The following is a 19,412-nucleotide window of genomic DNA, read 5'->3' as shown; positions in this document are numbered from 1 at the left end:
AATATAATAGTTGATAAAAATTGACGAATATTCATAATCATTGATTTATCGATAGTTCATCAACTATATATGGCGCGTTTTCGACCGGAGACACCGGTTGACCCGAAGTGATGCTGTGACCGCGTGCTCTCCGCCCTCTATCTCGAAAATGGTTCACCGTATAAAAAATTTTTTTAAACAAAATTTGTAGAGAATTTTGTATTCTACAATATCGATAATGAATACAAATAGCAAAAAACCCATAGGAAATGAGATATTTCCAAAAAAAGCGCAAAAAACCGATTTTTGTGACCTTTGACCTTGAAATTTAATAGTTGCTTACACCCTACCATATGTAGGTTTTGAGACAACTTTTAGGGTGTCAATATACAAGTATTTACAGACTTACAGCTGGGTATCTCGAATTCCGAGGTGAACTTACTATAATGACTGGACTAAATAAATTGTATGGAGAATTGAATTGCGTTCCATTACGAGATATTACAACATCTCCCTTTTCTTTTGAAGAGAAGCTGATAGTCCCATCTAGTTGTCTCGTTGGCAAGTGATGGTTTTTAAGGACAAAACAAAAGGCACTACAGGAAATTCACTAAGGCGCTCGACGAGCAGTGCCTGTGTGGAAGTAGTGGTTCACATTGGATTTGAATTGCTTGAGATTGAATCCATTTGAAGAAACGTTCTCAGGAACGACAGGGGTGCGCAAAAGTCCGGAATGAAATGAATATCTTTTTAACCAGTATTTTAGAAAAAAAACGCTGAAACACGTCAGTTGATTTCACATTGTACGCATTTTTTGGCAATAAAATGAATTTTTTTCAACCCCTTAGCTGCAACCCTCCCCAACTTTTTTTTTCGAATGCAAACCTATGTCGTGTATAGTCTCATTGAAAAGCTCGTAAAAATGGATTCTGACCATACCCTTCATTTTTTTTGTAGTTATAACGAAATGACAAAAAACTCTTTTGAAAAGTTACAAATACCTAACTTAGTGCTATCTACGGGTGAATTAACGTAACAGATGCTGAAATTGGCCTCCACCCTCTACTTGGCAGGCTCCTAAGCGATGGTAAAACCCGTCTACTGAATTCCGAATGACCTCAGCCGGTTTGTTATGTGATTCCACTCTAATTCTGCTTTTCAGATCTTCAATATTAGCCGGCTCATTTTGATAAACCATGTCTTTCATATATCCTTGGATCTTGGATCCTTGGATCTTGGCGGCCATTCAACTGTACCACGTCGTCCAATCCAGCGTTCTGCTAATATGTCATCGAAATATTCTCTGACATTAATACCAAAATGTGGGTGAGCGCCGTCCTGTTGGAACCAAAGTGTTTCAGTGGGGATATCTGGATCTGCTTCATTTGAAACATAACAGCTGAAGCAGGGACTAATTCAAAGCGTAAAAAAATCTAAGTAGCGTGCAGCTGTAAGGTTTCCCTCAAAAAAGTATGGCCCTAATATTCTGTTGTTGATGATGCCTGCCCATACATTCACTTCCTGAGGACGCTGCGTACGAGCTTCGCATATCCAGTGTGGGTTTTCCTGACTCCAGAATCGATAGTTGTGCCTGTTAACTACTCCATGTGAATGAAAAGTAGCTTCGTCCGAAAATAGTATGTTCAGTGGAAACCCATTATTCTCGTCACATCGCCTCATTATTTCCTCACAAAATTGCAAACGCCTGTCATAGTCATCTTCCAAGAGCTCTTGGACAAGACATACCTTATATGGGTGGTATTTTCCTGTTTTCAAACCTCCCAATCGTACGTCTAGACGCAGGATTGTTTTTGGCTAATGAAACCGTTGACAAACGTGGATCTTCCTGCAGAGATACGGCAATGTCCAAATTTTGATCTTCGTCTAAAACATGTGGCCAGCCACTTCTGGGCAAGTCCTTCACTGTACCATGTTCTTCAAATTTGTGTAAGATCTCACTCACAGTAGCCCGGGAAATGTGATTTTCCGGATATTTTGCATTAAATAAAGTAATAAAGTACACACCTCAATTTGACTCCGCATTCTATCCCCACATCCCAACAATATCATGACTTCGACATGCTACCTCTCTGACAATACCATTTTTGTTTAGCAAATTCAAAAAGAACACTTTGAAGGTACCCAATTAACTAAACATACATACAATTTCAATTTCACCCAGAAATGCCACAATTTTGAAACTGAATCAAGACAATAGTTCTTATCAGGGCATTCATTTTGGTACAAAAAATGCAATAACCTTTTTCTCTTTTTGAGGTACACTGGTCAACAATTGCTGATTTTATGTGTGAGTTTTTGGTGAAAAAATAAAATCCACAGAATGTTGATGCTACATTACGTTATCAGTTTTTACACATAAATCAATGAAATTTGTTGTGGTGCCTGGCCCAGTTGGTCTGTTCTTGAAGTTTGTAAACTTTTAGAAAGTAGGTACTGGTGATCCTTAGCAATTGTTGAGTAATGTACATCATCACCTCTTATTTGTTTTTTGCAACATTAATTCACCCGTAGATAGCACTAAGTAGGTATTTCTAACTTTTTTGGTTTTTTTCTCATTTCGTGGTAACCGCATGAGTAAAAAAAATAAAGGGTATGGTCAGATTTCATTTTTCACGAGCTTTTCAATGAGCCCATACACGGTTTGCATTTGAAAAAAAAAGTTGGAGAGGGTTGCAGCTAAGGGGTTGAAAAAAAAATTAATTTTATTGCCAAAAAATGCGTACAACCAACGTGAAATCAACTGACGTGTTTCAGTGTTTTTTTCCTAAAATACTGGTTAAAAATATATTATTTTTATTCCGGACTTTTGCGCACCCCTGTATATTCAATATAAACGCAGTTCTCCAAATGAAACAGTTGTTGAACAATGAAGTTCTAGCTGTACTGAATTGAACCTCAAAAGGATGAGCAGCCACAGTCCGTCGCGTCTGGCTGATATGTAATTCTCTTGGTGAAATAAAATTTCTCAAGTCACTTGAACACTTGCCGTGGAAGTGTCTATAAAAGAGAGACAAATCTCCTACCTTCTTTCGATGTTCGATACTATCAAGGTTACAAGTGATGTTTGTATCTCCAATCAGGCGGGTGGTTCTTTTTTGAATGGAATACAGCAGCTTCAGGGTATGCTTCGGGGCGGAGCTCCATATATGAGAACAATACTCCAAGAAAGATCTGATCTGAGCTTCATAAAGCATCAAAAATTGCTGAGGTTTGTATATTTTCTTGGTTCCAGTGTTCCAAGCTTTTGAGAAGCAGCCTTTGCATTTCCAGCGACATGATTGTACCTAGTCATAATGACGTCCATTTCAACCCCCAACAATTTCATCGAAGCAGAAAGCGAAATTGTCTGTCCTGTTCGGATACATTTATCTTTCTGGAGAAAACCGTGGTATTGAATTGTACCTGGTTAGTTTCACCCCAATTTGAAATCACTTCTAGATCCTCATTAAGATATGCAAACTCTTGCTGCCGGTGAAGATTTGCATCCGCAGCCGATACCCTGGAATCCAAACGGAATGTCGAGACAATTGTGCTGTTGTCAGCAAAGCAATACATTGGATTCTTGGTTTATTCCTATATGTAGTTGATATACAATAAAAAGAGGTTCGGAGACAATATGGATCCCTAGGGAACACCAGCGTTGATGTAAAAAGTATTCAGAGATATCCATCGACGGCCACTTTTAGGGAATGTTTTTTCAGGAAGCTGGAGCCATACACAGAAATAATCCATAGCATCGAAGGAGGGCCAGCAAACCCCAGAAGGCTATTTTTCAACAAAAGCAGTTAAACTGTTACAATTTCGAAAAAATTCTGTCCGACTCTGATATCTTGCTGTTTGAAAGTTGAAAGAAGGAGAACTATTTATGTCCGTACTCTATATGTTTTCAGGCCATCATCTCATTATAAATGCCACAGACACATTCGCGATATGTTCGAGGAGTTTAAATTTGTTCAATTCTAACTGGTACTTCATATACGCGTGAGAATGATAATTTTAAATGGGAAACATTTTGACTTTCATGATATACATTACATAGTATTCCGTTACCTTCTATTAGAATATAGAAGTGGGGAAGATGAGTATGTCCAATGTGAAAGCGACAAAGAAATACTTGTTCTTTTCCAGAAAAATCTTTTGGTTGAGTTTATTGATAATTTAGGTTTGACTATTCTCAAATATCCTTTGTGATTATCTTAGACGTCTGCCAATTCTATTTACTCTGCCACATGCCGTTGATTTTTCCTTTACTAAAATTGTTCAAGTTATCTAGGAGATAGAGACCCCTTCGTCCGGCATATCGAATCCAATATCCACATCCCTAGATACACATCCAGTGAATTACTTGTTTACTAGGTGCGTATTGAGCTCTAATATCAGCTTGTCTCGTAGTCAGTTATCTAGAGACAAAATGGCACTCAAGCAGTCCGGGCAAATACGGCTCTGTTGTATTTGGGAATAATCAATGCAGGGAATTGCTTATATAGCATATGAAATCCGACTTAAATACTACAGGAATTTCCCAAATTCCATGAATGGAAGGCTTCTAAAGGTACAAAAAAGGCGCCCACATCGTTTTCCAGTCTTGACCATCTGTATATTTTTTCCAATTCACTTACTGATTCAATCCATGTTCATAGGCAGTTCGGCAAGTCCCTTCTTTCATGAAGATAAGTTGATATTCATGTGGAGTTTGTGAATTTTCCTCGAATTTTCTCGGTTTTCAACTAACTTTGCGTACATGGATCGCACCTGTTAACCATTGCTAAGACGAGACGTTGTGTGTGTGTATACTCGGAGTGAATCAAATGTGACATCTCAAAATTTCATTCTTGTGACGTCTGTCAAGAGAAATACATACACTTTCAAAAAGAGCCGTATCTGAAAGTATTCTTGCAGGTTTTAGAAACGGAGAACGACTTTTCTCCAAATCATTAGCCATATTGAATACTCGTAATATCGACAATGAAAATTTAATTTTTCATTCATTGAGTTCATTAATAGAAGTTACTGACTGATAGAAATGTTCAAAGGGTTATATTACGCAATGACTTTTTGTGATGAACTTTTCAGTGAAAACACAAAAAACATCAAGGGAAGTTATTGTCAACTCCATTATGTACTACTTCAGCTTCCTCAAAAGACCTTGTGATTGAAGATAGTATAAAAATTGAAAGTTTTGGTTTTGGAACGTTTATTTCCCATCACCAAACCGTTATTTTAACACCTCGACACGTGTTTTGATCACCAAGTGATCATCTTCAAGAGGAAGATCAAACAGTTTGATCTTCTTCTTGAAGATGATCACTTGGTGCTCAAAACACATGGCGAGGTGTTGAAATAACGGTTTGGTGTTGAGATAAAACCCAAGTAATATTCATAACTACACCAAAGGTTCCAAACAGTGCATCACAATTCTATGCAGTTGGTAGTTGTTTTCACCTCATGTTTGGATATTTTCTTTTGATGCCGCTGATACCAACCTAAATGAATTTGCTTATATGAAGGTGAACTTAGTATTTTTCATGGAAAATACTCATTGCTATCAGTCTTGTCGTTTTTCTTGCGATCTCGATGCTTCAAATCTCAACTCAACCAATACGAAACGGAAGTTGAAAAAACCTCTCGATATCCAAACCGTCCGAGGATTCCACAGCCATTCGTAGGATCCCCAGAAATCCATCAATGTATATCAATTGATAACTCATCTGGGAATCACGCATCTTCTCGATGTAGATGAAGTTCCAGTTGTCCATTCTGATGATGGGTGTGCGACCCTACCCATGGATGTGACTCTCCGAAACCGATTTGTTAATTGTTTTCTCGATTCGCGTGAGAGCTAACACGTTAAACTTTTTGAGAGTTGATGTCGTTCAGAAATATATTCTACATATTCAAGGAGTGACCGACAAATCAAACCGAGTTCTTGAGAAGTACGACAATAGAACAATATTCACAGTCAACAATCAAATCTCCACATTCATATGTGCACCTGAAGACACGATACCTAATGAGGCAGCATGAACAGAAGTGTGTCCGACAAAACAAATTATAATGAGCTTGCTCGTCAGTAAATCAGATCCAGCCTCATCCCTTTTCAATCACCATCTTGCATCGACTGAATGGAATCTCTGCCATGAAATGAACCCGAAACGAGTACTAGAACTTCAGTACTCTACTAGTCGTGTATTTCACCCACCAAGTAGGCATCTTCAGGATATGAAGTAGTTCTGGTGTTTGGAAACAGAGCTTGTTTCGCTTGGCGCGAAATAATAACGGCACCAAAACCATCATCATCAGGGCAATCCATGGAGATATGGAAATTGGTAGAGCCTCTCAGCTGTCTCAATGAACACATATGCAGCAAATGTAGCACTGAATATTGAATTGAAACCATGAGGTACCTGTGGAACCTCTTCTCATTGGAAGATTCATTGCAAGTAATTTCCTATAAATGAAAAGGTGAATTCATTTCACTTGGTCGGATTGACCACCGACAATCCGGTGGTCAATCAGGTTTGAATACCATACACTTGCGTCTCATATGGGATCCACAATTTCAAAGGCACGGGGGTACATTCTTGTTGCAGAAGCAAGTAACTTTCTATAAATTAAAAGTTAACTGTCGTTTCATATGTACTAAGAGATACTCACGGATTGGATCATATTTTTGAAAATTGAACGTGAAAGCAGATCGCAGACCGCAGAAAATGAAGTATCTAGAATGAATTGTGAGGCCTGTGTTAAGAAAAATATATCATACAGACCAAGCACGTCATCAGGACTCGTTTCACAGAGCTCATATCCGATTTCAGCGACAAGAAAAATCTAATCTAGTGTCGCTCATCAAGCCCGGGAGAGCGGCCATAGAATAAATAAAAACAGTCTGCAATTGTTGGAATTGGTAGATGATGCTTGATTTTTGGTTACTTTCGAGAGTCTGAAAAAAGCAAAGTGTGAAATTTTCCGTAAATTTCTACCCGAAATCATTGATGTGTGACAGGATGTGGAAGTGTACCGTGTTAGATGTGAATAGAGACTTGTTTCAGAGTTAGTCTTCATCTCCTAAAGGCGCGAGTCGAGAAGAGTGTTGCAGTGTTGGTGTTTAGGAAAAGTGCTTGTTTGGCATTTATTCCACGCTAGAGGTTTCGATTTCATCTCTCTTTCGATTTTCCATATTTGGTTCTACTTCAACATTCAGTTTGGTATTTATGGGCTTTGTTGTTGTTTCTTCGTGAGGAATCTGTCACATGTACCTACAAAACTTCAGATTTCACATGAGAGGCAAAACTGTTCAGATGTTATATTTCTAGAAAAAACCCAAGAAACTCAGAATTGTCACACATCAAGTTGATCCAGGAGGATTAAATATTCATACTGTAATCTCGATATATCTGAGGACAAACACAGTTTTACAGAAAGTTTTTTTTTAACTTAAAAAACCCTTCCGATGCCCAGATCTCCCAATTGATTCGACTACCATTCGTTGGAGCTCCATAAACCTACCAGTGGATTTTAACCCTGTTGATAACTCACCTGGGGTTCGGGCACCTTCTCCGTGTAGATGAAGTCCCAGTTGTCCACTTTGATGCTCGGTCTGCGACCCACGCCGTGAACGTGACTCTCCGAAACCGACTCGTTGATTGTTTCCTCGATTCGCGTAAGAGCTAACACGTGAAACTTTTGCGATGGCAAATGTCCGTTCTCGGGGTTGTCTGGTTTGATTAGCTCAGCTGGAAGTGGAAAACAGACAATTATTTCGCTCGTAGTTGTAAGGATGAAAATTAAATGGGGCCAGTTGTTACATAAAGGGTAACAAGGAGTGTATAAGGTGTTTAAGGCATATTGGAATAGTGGAGTTGAAGCCTTCTTAGATATTTTGAAATGCATGTGAGAGCAACGGGAACTGCGAAATGAATAATGAATATAATATTGAAAAACAGACGGGATGTGAAAATGAGACGAAAATATGCAGATATCCAAAGTGATGATAGTAATTGTGTAGAATCTATACTCCGGGTTTCTTGGCCGTGTTGTGCAGGATATGATGTCTGACGTTTCGTTCTCTACTGCGGTAGACATTATGAAAGGCGATGTGGTAACGATCGCAGTGCCCGAGTTGCTGCTTGAGTTGCTGTTCTCGTTCCGAACTCAGTAACTACGAAGTTAGTATTTGATTCTGGTTTGATATTATTATTATTATTGGGCGTAACTTGACTCCTCTCAATTGAATTACCTGACCTTGTTTGTGTACCTATAAGGATAGGTAGCCAGATTTCATTAATGTTGCCTTTTCTTTTCTATTGTATATATTGTGAATGATACGGAGTTTTATCTGACTCACTCCAGCTGACATTAGTCAAACCCATATTGAAAAAGTGGGATCCCTCTAAACTAGAAAACTTCAAACCAATTAGTCTACTGTCTTCATTCTCAAACATTTTTGAAGCTGTATTATGCAAACGGGTGATGGATTTTTTCAAGCAGTGTAATCTCATCAGTAAGTGGCAACATGAATATCAGAAAGGGACACCAACACTTACAGCAATTTTTCAGATCATTCAAACCACCTTTTATAACTTGAGAACAATAATTTGGCATTGGGATTATTTCTAGACCTGTCAAAAGCTTTTGATTGTTTGAACCACACGGTTCTTCTACAAAAGCTAGAATGATATGGCATACGTGGTCCTGCACTGAAATGGTTTCAATTCAATTCAGTTATTACCTTTTTTGCCATATGAAATATGTTAGGTTTGTCAATACACAAATAGATATAGATAGATCATTTATACAAATTATGCAATGAAGACGCTATTCATAAATATGAAAATAAAATTTACACACAATACTCATAAATATGAAATTACAAAATATACATACTATATCAATTTTTACACAGATACACGTATGTGCATATACTTATACACGAATGTTCAACAAGTTTTAACCAAATCCAGAAATTCATCAATTGCATATATAGGATTATTGGTCGAAAAAGTTTTCACACTTATTTTAAATTTGTTGATAGAACTGTCTCTTATAGTCCTGGGCAGTAAGTTATAGTAGAAACTTCCAGCCCATTCTGGTGACCGAGTGTGAGATAGATTTCGAAAACTTTTTAAGTGTATGTTATTGTGATTTCTTGTCGAATAACTGTGAATATCCGAGTTTTTCTCGATGTTTTCAATGTTGTTATGAACGTATACTAATATTTTCAATAAATAAATTCCCAGTACATTAAATATTATTGTTGCGATCCCACTATCACGTGGACATCCGGCCCACCCCGGCCTCCAACCGTCGTGAATGGAGCAGGTATTATACATACTGAAAATTTCTATGTTTTTTACCACTTTCATTTGTAACTAAAGTTACTGCAGTTTCGTCCTATATGGACATCTTCAAACTTAAACAATAAACTGAATTGATTGAGTACCTGAATTTACAGTTCACAATGCGCATGTGCCAATTTAAAAACCGGAGAGTAAATTAAATCGATTTGGTCATTGTACAGGTTATGAATTTCTAAGGATTCTAAATAATTGAGTTTGCAACCCTTTCTTGCATAGTGCAGAATTTCCGTATCGTTTAGATTCGGAAACATGTGGTTGGATGCCAAGGAATGGTTTAAAAACGTCGAATCATTTTATCCCAGTCTGAAGGAACTTTCATGTTCAGCATACCGTTTTTGAAAATTTCGTCCGCATTGTCCCACATAAACACTATTACACTCCGGACACTTAAGCTTATAAACTCCAGATTTTTCCAACTTGTCGACCTTATCTTTGGCATTGAAAAGAAAATGAGATAACCTGGCATGTGGTCTGAATGCTACTTCCACATTGTTTTTTCTGAAGAAACCTGCGATAATTTCTGTTCTTTTTCCAAAATATGTTAGCGTTACCCATTTCTTGATTTCTGGTTGTTTGACCTGAGGATATATTAATCTGCAAGTGAATTTCCGGCTTTGTTTCCTGACTAACTTCTGGATAGTATCTGCGTTGAAACCGTTTTTATGACCTATCTGTGTAATTGTATCAATTTCCCTAGCTAGATTGTCTGCAGACAAAGTCAGTGAGAATGCTCTGTGCAGCATTGAATTGTAGGCTGCTAATTGATGACTGTCTGGATGGAAAGAATCGCTTGGAATGGTGATGTCTGTATAGCTAGGTTTTCTGAAAACATTGAACTCGAATTTATTCTGATTGTGTGTAATGGCCAGGTCTAAGAAATTTATTTGTTTCTCTATCTCTATTTCGAGTGGGAACTGAATGTTGCTATTGATATTGTTCATGAATGTCATAAATTGGTTCAGCTGTCGTGTAGTACCTCTGAAACAGGCAAGAATATCGTCTACATATCTGTACCAAAAATGAATATGTTTTTTACCCAGGTCGGAGTTTACTATCTTGGTGTCCAAGTTGTTCATAAATATGTCTGCTAAAAGTGGACTAAGGGGTGAGCCCATTGGTAAATTTGAATGCTGTTTATAGAATTTGTTGTTGAACTGTAGGTAACTCTGATTCAGGCACAAATCGAAAGCTGTTGAAACCTCAAAGGAAGTGATATGGTCTACTTTGGCTTGATCTAATATGTCTAAAATGAGGGGCTTACACTCGTTGTACGGTATGTTGGAGAACATACTCTTTACATCGAATGAAACTAAAATTGAATTATGTGGCGTGGTTTGGTCCCTAATGTTTTCTACTAAAGTCAGTGAATTTTTAATGCTGTGAGGTGGGACGAAATTGGTAATATTTTTGAACAACTTTTTCAAGACGTATTCCTAGTTCTCTTACCGGACTGTTTAACTACCGGTCTTATGGGGTTATCCTCTTTATGTGTTTTGATCAGGCCATACAGTTTAGAGCAAGAGGGGTTCATGTTGGTGATTCCCCGTTTCTCTGATTCCGTGAAAATGATTTTAGTATCTAAGAGGAAATTTTTCAGTTCATTTTGACCATTTTTCGTTGGGTCTTTCTTGATGACAGTAAGGTTTTCATCTCGAATGACCGACTCAATTTTCTGAACATATGCTCGTTCAAGGATAACTATGTCATTCGATTTATCAGCTTTCGTGAAAACAAGATCATTATTTCTTATTTTTTGTTGTATAGTTTTTGTTGTATAGTTTTTATTATGCCGGTTTCTCTACTGTTTGATAAAGAGAATGGATGGTTCTGAATAACTGCATTTATCTTGTATGCCCACGTGGACATCCGGTCCACCCCGGCGTGAATGGGAGTACTATTTATTTTAAAACCCAAATTACTGTTATATTATTAATTTACGATTGCTGGCTCATTATAAAACGATGGACATTCATAACATAAAATGAATTCCGTCTCCAAAAATGGCGTCTGCGTACCTTCTTTGTCGCTATCGGCCCATCCGTCCACCACCATATCAGAAACGAAACTCTCCTTAATTTTCTATATGTGATATGTCGTAATCCATATTGAAATCATGGTATTCTCTAACAGGTGACAAGCAAAGGTGGAATCTCCTTTCGAAGTCCTTTGTAGTCCTTCCTATATAAACTTCTGATCACGATCCACATGTTAGTTTTTAGACCCCTGATTTGTTATCTTTGACCATTTATGATTTATTGTTCTTTATATTTATTGGTACCCCAGAAGTTACCAGGGCCATGTTGATGTTCTCTTTTTTTAGCAGTCTTTCTATTTCATTTGATGATTTTCTTGTATTTGAGAGTGTTTTATAGGTGTTAGTTTTTTGTTTGTGATGTGGGGGTGAACTTGACAAGTGGTTTGTCAAGGATATGATTAATCATGTTCGGGTTAAAGTTATTGTAAACTGCAATTTATTTTATCAGTTTTAATTCCTCATCAAAATTCTCTATAGACATCGGGATACTGATGATTCTGCGGATCATGTTGTGATAAGCTGCTGATTTATGTTGATGAGGGCGATTAGAATGATTATTGATAATTGTGTTTGTATAGGTTTGTTTGTGGTAATTTGCGAAATAATTTTTATTGTAATTGTGAGGTGTAAGTTCATTGAATTATTGGTTTCTAATTCTGTTTTCAATTATATGATTTGGTGAATATAATGGTTGTATTGAGAAAACTACATTAATTGTTGATGGGTTCCTGTGGAACAGGCTATACCATCGTCAACACACATATACTAATAAATACATTGTTGAAACATTGATTATTGCTGAAGATTTTTCTCGAAGCTGTCCATAAAACATTCAGCAAGAATAAAGTTCAGAGGCAGAGCCGTACTCTTACCATCTGACCTGAAAGACCACTCACCATACAAACTAATCGGTTTCGTTAAGAAGCTGGGTTTATTTGGTCGAGTGTGAATAGGTGTGAGCCACAATAAACCCTTGCGGGTTGCGTTGGAGGGTCGAATAGACCTACTCACTTTGGAGGTAACCTAACTCAACCTATCATTTTAATGCTCTAATAATTTCATATTTCTTGCATTTATATCATCCAATTCCTATTCCATCATAATTTTGTTTTCAAATTGTTACTTTCACAGAACACTATTTCGTTTGTCGGTACATAATTTGAATTCTGTTGATAACCTGAAGACGTACGAGCCATAGTTAGACCTGCTTGACGCAATGAAACCCTCATTCACAGCGCATTATAATATAACTAAATTTCTCGGAAAACCGTTTCAAAGCTATTTCAATTATTTGCAAGTTCAATGTGCTCGCGAGTTGTAGATTGCAGTAATGACGGTTTGACACTTTCACATTCCCATTAATATTTGCGGAAAGCGTCAACAATTAATTCAACGTATAAATGAATTACTAAACACTTTACGCTAACGTTGGCTTGGATGTGTGCAAACAATGTCAGCTTGGCCACTATTGCCATTACCAGTGGACGTGAAATATTACCCCTCACATGTAGCACATGGAATGCCTTCAGTTAGTCGGGCATTTATTGCATACCTAACAGAGACGTTTCCAATGACATTCCAAGCATTATTTGTTTTTCGACGTATCTTAGCAAGAAAACATTTCAATTCAGTTGAAGATGTCGATACAACAAATCACCCATTTTTCGAAGGGAAATCGCTGAACATGCTTAAGTCACATAAAATCATTGATGTGGTGGAATTGGCTGATATTCGAAGAAAATTCATAACTTATTTAAGTAACACTTTGGCAGATTTTCACTGAACAAAACCATTATAAGTGTTTCGCTATGCAATAGCTTCCTCTGGCGTGTTCATACTGACCAAATTCTACCTATTTGTGCTTTATGTAACCTAAGGAAAAATTTAAAGCGAATCTTGAAAATATATTTTCATCTAAGTTATCAATTAGTGAAACAAATCATCTAAAGGAACAATTCTTTCAGGCTAGTCTCAACTCCCTACACTGTAGGTTAATGGACTGACACCCATACAAAACAACTACTCCCCTGGCTAACACCACGAAGGGCGTTGAATTATATCTGACAGGTGTTAGTGCAGGATTCTTCACTGAATTTATTCGTGCTTATGCTGTTGGCGATACAACTGCCGCAATAGGTTTTCAATAACTGGAACACACTTATCACCCGTTATCACAGTTAAGACACAGTTAACACAGTTATCACCCGAAGACGATTGTGGATACTAACAGTCGAAACGTCGTGACGTAACTTGGTTTGAAATCTTTCAATTTTTATTTATCATTTTTTGTTAATATTTTTATTTTTTAATTTTCAGCTTCCATCAATATTTCTATTTTTTTATTTTTTTTGTTGTTGCTTGTATGTTATTTATCTGTAATTTTAGTTTTATGTTTAATAAAATTGTTCTTTCGATCATTTTAATTTTTTTCAGGGATTTCAAATCAATTTATATTATATTAGACAATGGAAGTCCGAACTAATAATAATAATATTGTTCATTTATAAATATACAACAGCACAAGATAGTAACATGTAAACAAAGCAATACAAACAAACATGGAGAAACCCACTGAAACCGTTGTTGTGCGTGGGAATTCTTCAGTTGCGCAATGCATAACTGATGTGCAGAATTGATTTTACATTTAAACAAGGCGACGACAAAAATTTAATATTAAACACAAATGAATGATTAATTTTTCAAAAAGAAAGGTGTGTTATATATATATAAATGAAAATACATTTAGTAGTAAACGAGTATGAACGAACAATGACAACGTAGATAATCGTACAAACGAGGATTATTTATTTATTCATGAGTATATCATGAACAATATCTCTATTAGTATTATATACATACTTTCTGAAGATGGTTTTCATCAGGTTAATATTTTATGAATGTATGTTTTTTACAGATCAGGTAAGTAATTAAAAATTTTTGCACTGTGGTATTTGTAAGAGTGTTGCCCAATTGACTTTTTTGTTATGTTTAACTGCACATTACCTTTTGTTTTAGTGGGAGTATTATAATCATGACCGATTTGCTGAAGGGATGTTTTATTTTTGAAGATATACAATATTATATTATACATATATAACTGTCGTACATCAAGTACCTTTGAATCTCTAAAAATATAATTAGAGGGGTAGTCATTCTTTCTATTGTACATAATTTAAATTATTTTTTTTGTTATACCTCAGCTTTTTTCAGGTGGATGTCTAATATGCCACCCCAACTGAGTATGACATATTGGAGCCTAGATTGTACCAATGAATAGTATAATATTTTGAGGTGATTGATATCGAGAAAGGATCTCAAGTACGTGAATTTATACAATAAACATCTCAATAATTTAGTTATTCCTTTAATATCCATCTGAGATGTAGATCAATTGTGACTCCCAGGTATTCAATATGGTCTGTTCTTAGGACTTCTATTTTTTTTTTCGTGGTTATTTATTGATAATTCATTATAGTTGGGTAGTTGATTTTCGTAACTTGCAAAGGGTAGAAATTTTGTTTTTTCAAAATTGATTGTGAGTGACTTATGATCAAACCAGTCTTTCAATACATTAATTTGGGTTTCAACTTTCATTTTAAATTTTTCCCAATTATCATCGGTATATATTATGGCCGTATCATCTGCAAAACTGTAAATGGAACCATTTATCTTCATGGTAAGTAGGCTGTTGATATATAATGAAAAAAATGTAGATCCAATCACAGAACCCTGTGGTATACCATAAGTAATTTCTCTTTCAGAACTGAGGGTATTGTCTACTTTCACTATTTGCCTTCTGTTATTCAAATAACTTCTGAAAAGTAGTTGTGTTTTGCCTCGTATTCCTGATTTATTTAATACCTCCAACAATTGATCGTGGTCAACAGTGTCGAAAGCTTTTGCTAAGTCTAAAAATACACATAATGCTGGCCGTCTCTGATCTATGTGTCCGTTTATTTCCCTTGTTAGTGCATCATTAGTTGAGAGACCTTTTCTAAAACCATATTGTTTGCAAGAAATAAGCCTATATTTATCAATGTATGAAGTTATCCTCGAATTCAGTGCTTTTTCGAATATCTTATTGAAACTTGTTACAAGAGATATTGGCCTGTAGTTACTGCCTGTAGTACTGATGAAATACACCATGAAATATTGTCAACCACCTTCAAACAAATGCAGTGTTTTTCATGAGCTCAAAAGGAGCAATATGGTGCTAGCTGAAGGCTTAATCAAAAGTCGATTTGATACGTTGACTTTCGCTAAAGAAAAACTGAGGAAGAATAACGTTTGGGCAAACAATTCAAACCTACTTACTGTGGATGATGGAAAGAGAATTCTTCTGAGATCAGATGAAACTATATTGAATTCACGTCAATAGCCGGATATACAAAATAGACACAGCAAAAATACAAAGTTTTTTTTTAATTTAAAGGAATATTGCTTGTTTTTTTCTCGATAGTGTAATATGGAAATATTTCAGCTAGAAATATCAGGGAAAATCTATTGCATTTCTTAATACTAAGTCCTTGATTGACCGTTTTGCAGAATTCAAATCTCTTTTATTAAAATGAAGAGTTACTGTTTACAAGTGATGCAAGGAATTTAGGTTTACATTCAGATACAGAACTTTGATTTAGAAAACATATTGACTTTTGTCGTCAAAAGGCTTATTGTTCATGTATCCGCACAATCACTTAAAAAAAGTTAAGTGTCCTGAGTTACTTTAACTTTTGTGATGTTCTGTATGGACCATATTTAGATAACGATACCAATCGTATAGAGAAAATCAGAAATCGCATCTCAGATTGATCTACGGTATTCGCAAATATGATCCAATATCTCATAAGCTGAGAAACGCAAAAAGGTTCAAAATGCGAGATCGTAGAAAACTTCATTTTCTCATTTTGACCCATTCATTAATCAATAAAAAGTATCGTGTTTCATATTCTCATATATGCATTTTTTGTCATCTTTTTTGAAATATTTATATTGGACCCTGTAAAAAAATTATTAGGAATCGCACGTTGAAAGGTAAGACCCAAAAGACGCCCAACAGTTCCTTCGTTATCTTTTAGAAGGTTAACATAAAGACGTTAATATGCGGGTTAATTAATGAGAAGAATCATAAACCAATCTTAACGAAGACTAACAAATAATTGAGCGACGGCGGAAATGCATAAGTCATGGCTCCCATATTTGAGAATGCATAACTTTAATATTAAAGATAATTTCGTTGGTAAATTGAAATACACGATGAAATGCACACACTGTGGCCAGTAATCAGTAATCTTTGATCCATTCTGGGATTTGTCTCTCTCCATACCACAAAGAACCGACCAATGGGGAATGTTCCTCCTGACGAAAATCAAGTAGTTTTCATAAAAGAGCTCTGAAACAACGCATTTCAAACTTATCATTTCAACCTTTCCCTTGAAAAAATTATTTAAATACTCAAAAGAGAGGAATGAAATAATGCATTCAACATTTAAAGGGATTCGTTTCTTTTTCACCATTTGGCAACATCGGTTATAGCTGATAAAGGACAATGAATCTGTTACCTGTATGAGTCAAACAAAGATGACATATTTCAGAGGTGTGCTGTTCTGTTTACTTATGTTCCGAGTTCCGAGACATTCTGTGACATATGACATTTTGTGCACCAAACCTATCTCCCTCTATATAAATATATAACAAAACAACTGTTGTTTATGTGGCTTGTGAAGGTGGTTTTGAACTATAATTTATATATTGCCTTAATTGTTGATTTAAAAAGATAATTTTCCTTTTATAAAGTAGAATATCTAGGTACGTATAAATTATTTCAACTTGATATAGGCGTTGTTGCCAATATGTGAATTAGAAACAGATCCCTTTAAAAATTGAAATTCAACATTTGAAACATCAATTTGAATACTTTTCGAAGTTTATTTGAGAAACTCATGAATTAAACCCAACTTTATTTTGTTCAAACTTGCATTTGCTGTAATAACTCAAATTGAGGAACATTCCCCATTGACTTTTTGGCAATTCTTGAATTCGATCACAATAGAACAAAAATGAAAAACCGACGTATTCGAAATGCAAGGAAAGGAGAAAATACACAAAGTCCCTATAAATCCACAAGTTTTCCCATACTTCAGTAATTAATTTGAAAAGATTCTGTCCAGCGGAAAGATTTAGAGGCAAATTGAATGTTGTCATCAAATTTCCTCTAGAAGGAAGGATTGGAAATTTTCCACAGTATAATATACATCGATTGTTAAAAAGCCTAATCCAAAACTTCTCATTAGACTTGTCTAATAATTGTTGAAACATTGAAGGAAACATTGCTTTTGGAAAATATGAAACGAAAAAATATATTGCCTGGTTCTGATATTGAATATTCGATTATTGGACCTAAACATTTCAAAATCACAAAATAAAAAAAATCATGTTTATGAGACATCTAGATATATTAATATTAAAGTGACTTACACCATTTTTTGCAATATAAACTAGAAAAAACCACTCACCTCCATCCTCAATCCTTTCCGCTTCAAACTCTGCCGGATCCAGAATAGTGGAAATCGTATCGGTCCTAATAGTCGTCCTCCTGATCGGTACGGAAGACATTGTAAATAACTCCAAGTGTTTTTTTGATAAGGGCAACACGCCCTCGTTGTCGTTTATTATGTCATCGTCTTCTTCAGAAGTTTCCTTCGCGTGACGTTCAGAAGTATCTTTCGAGTAAGCGTCGTTTCCGCTGGGATCGTCGGTTGTTTCCCGATGATTCTCCTCGTTGTCTTCGAAGATATTCGAGTACGTTTTGCCCTGGGGGCTCACCCTTAACTGCACCACTGCCAGGGTGCTGACGGGCCATGTTTTGCTGTGATTTAAAGTCATCTTGCGGTGACGCTACGTCGATCATGTCTCTATCAATCAGAAGATGTTGTTTTCCCTAGCAATTTTTTGGGGAACTGCGAACGATACAGGATGGTCTGTATGCGATGGATTAATTTTGGAAGTGTTGCAATATGAGGCGGAGGAATTGCAGAAATGGGGTAATAATTTTATCATCAATTCTGCTCTTGTGATAAAAAGTGGATTCTGTCTGGTGGCTCAATTCGGAACAACACCCAGATCCATAAAACGGCCATTTCAAAACCTTAACGAATTTGGATTTCGAAAAGCTTTTTTATTTTTAGCCCGATTTTGATCATTTTTTCAATGAATTGTAGCAAATTTATCTCAAAATGATTCACGTCAGAAAAATTTCCTAAAGAAACCCGAATTATACCCAACCACCCACTTTGGACTGAATTCATCCCCACTTTGCGTCAGGAGTACAGGTATCAATACCCAATACTCCTTTGATAACAGCCTGAAATATTTGACACTTTCAGATCAATGAAAAATAATTGAAGTTAAAGATATAATCAGTGCTATAATTGATCCACTTGCCTGTATTCGATGAACCAGTCTTTCATACAAGAGTACTTCCAAAGGAATTTCGGAAGGCTTTGGTAATTTCTCTTATTGAAAAAGGAAACCGTGCTGAGATTGATAACTATAGACAGATTTCTCCACTATGCTCGCTCTCAAAATGGTATGAGAAAATTGTAGCCTCCAAAATAATGAAGTATGTAGAAATCAACAACCTGTTATGTAACAATCAGCATAGCTTCAGGAAAAATCGTTTCATAGAAACAGCTCTATTTCACTTCCTCAACAATATATATTCCAACTTGGATGTTGGTAACTTTGTTACAAGGGTATTTTTCGTTAAGACACCGTATCAGATGAGTATGCCGTTGAACTGGACATTCCTAGGACCATTATAATTTATTATATATTTTGATACGTGAGAGACTGCTACATAACGATGTTTGCAGATGGCACCACTGTTACAGTCACTGGACATCCAATAGATGATGTGGTAGCGAAAATTAGTAGCATTAATGATGAATTCTCTTCTTGGTGTGAACACAAACGCCTAGTCTTGAACACCTCAAAATCAGAAACAATGAAATTTCATTACAGAA

The 19,412-nt window shown here is 36.1% G+C and overlaps 1 protein-coding gene across 1 annotated transcript in view; it reads right to left on the bottom strand.

The window, feature by feature from the left end:
- LOC111517964 (monocarboxylate transporter 12) overlaps positions 1–18,410 on the bottom strand; it is a 502,474-nt gene extending 484,064 nt beyond the window's left edge. The window contains exons 1-2 of the mRNA XM_074182742.1: positions 17,904–18,410; positions 7,537–7,733 (exon numbers count right to left, since the gene is read on the bottom strand). Of these exons, the coding sequence (XP_074038843.1) occupies positions 7,537–7,733; positions 17,904–18,273 (567 nt within the window). The 5' untranslated portion in view covers positions 18,274–18,410. The remainder of the gene's footprint in view (positions 1–7,536; positions 7,734–17,903) is intronic.
- Positions 18,411–19,412: the final 1,002 nt, after the last annotated feature.

The sequence above is a fragment of the Leptinotarsa decemlineata genome, unplaced genomic scaffold (genome assembly GCF_025532065.1).
Source record: "Leptinotarsa decemlineata unplaced genomic scaffold, Ldec_3_MD MMD2_tig00026328_RagTag_RagTag, whole genome shotgun sequence".
In the NCBI taxonomy this organism is placed as follows: domain Eukaryota; kingdom Metazoa; phylum Arthropoda; class Insecta; order Coleoptera; family Chrysomelidae; genus Leptinotarsa; species Leptinotarsa decemlineata.
The sequence above is the reverse complement of the archived record's forward strand: the minus strand, read 5'-3'. Positions and strand labels throughout refer to the sequence as shown.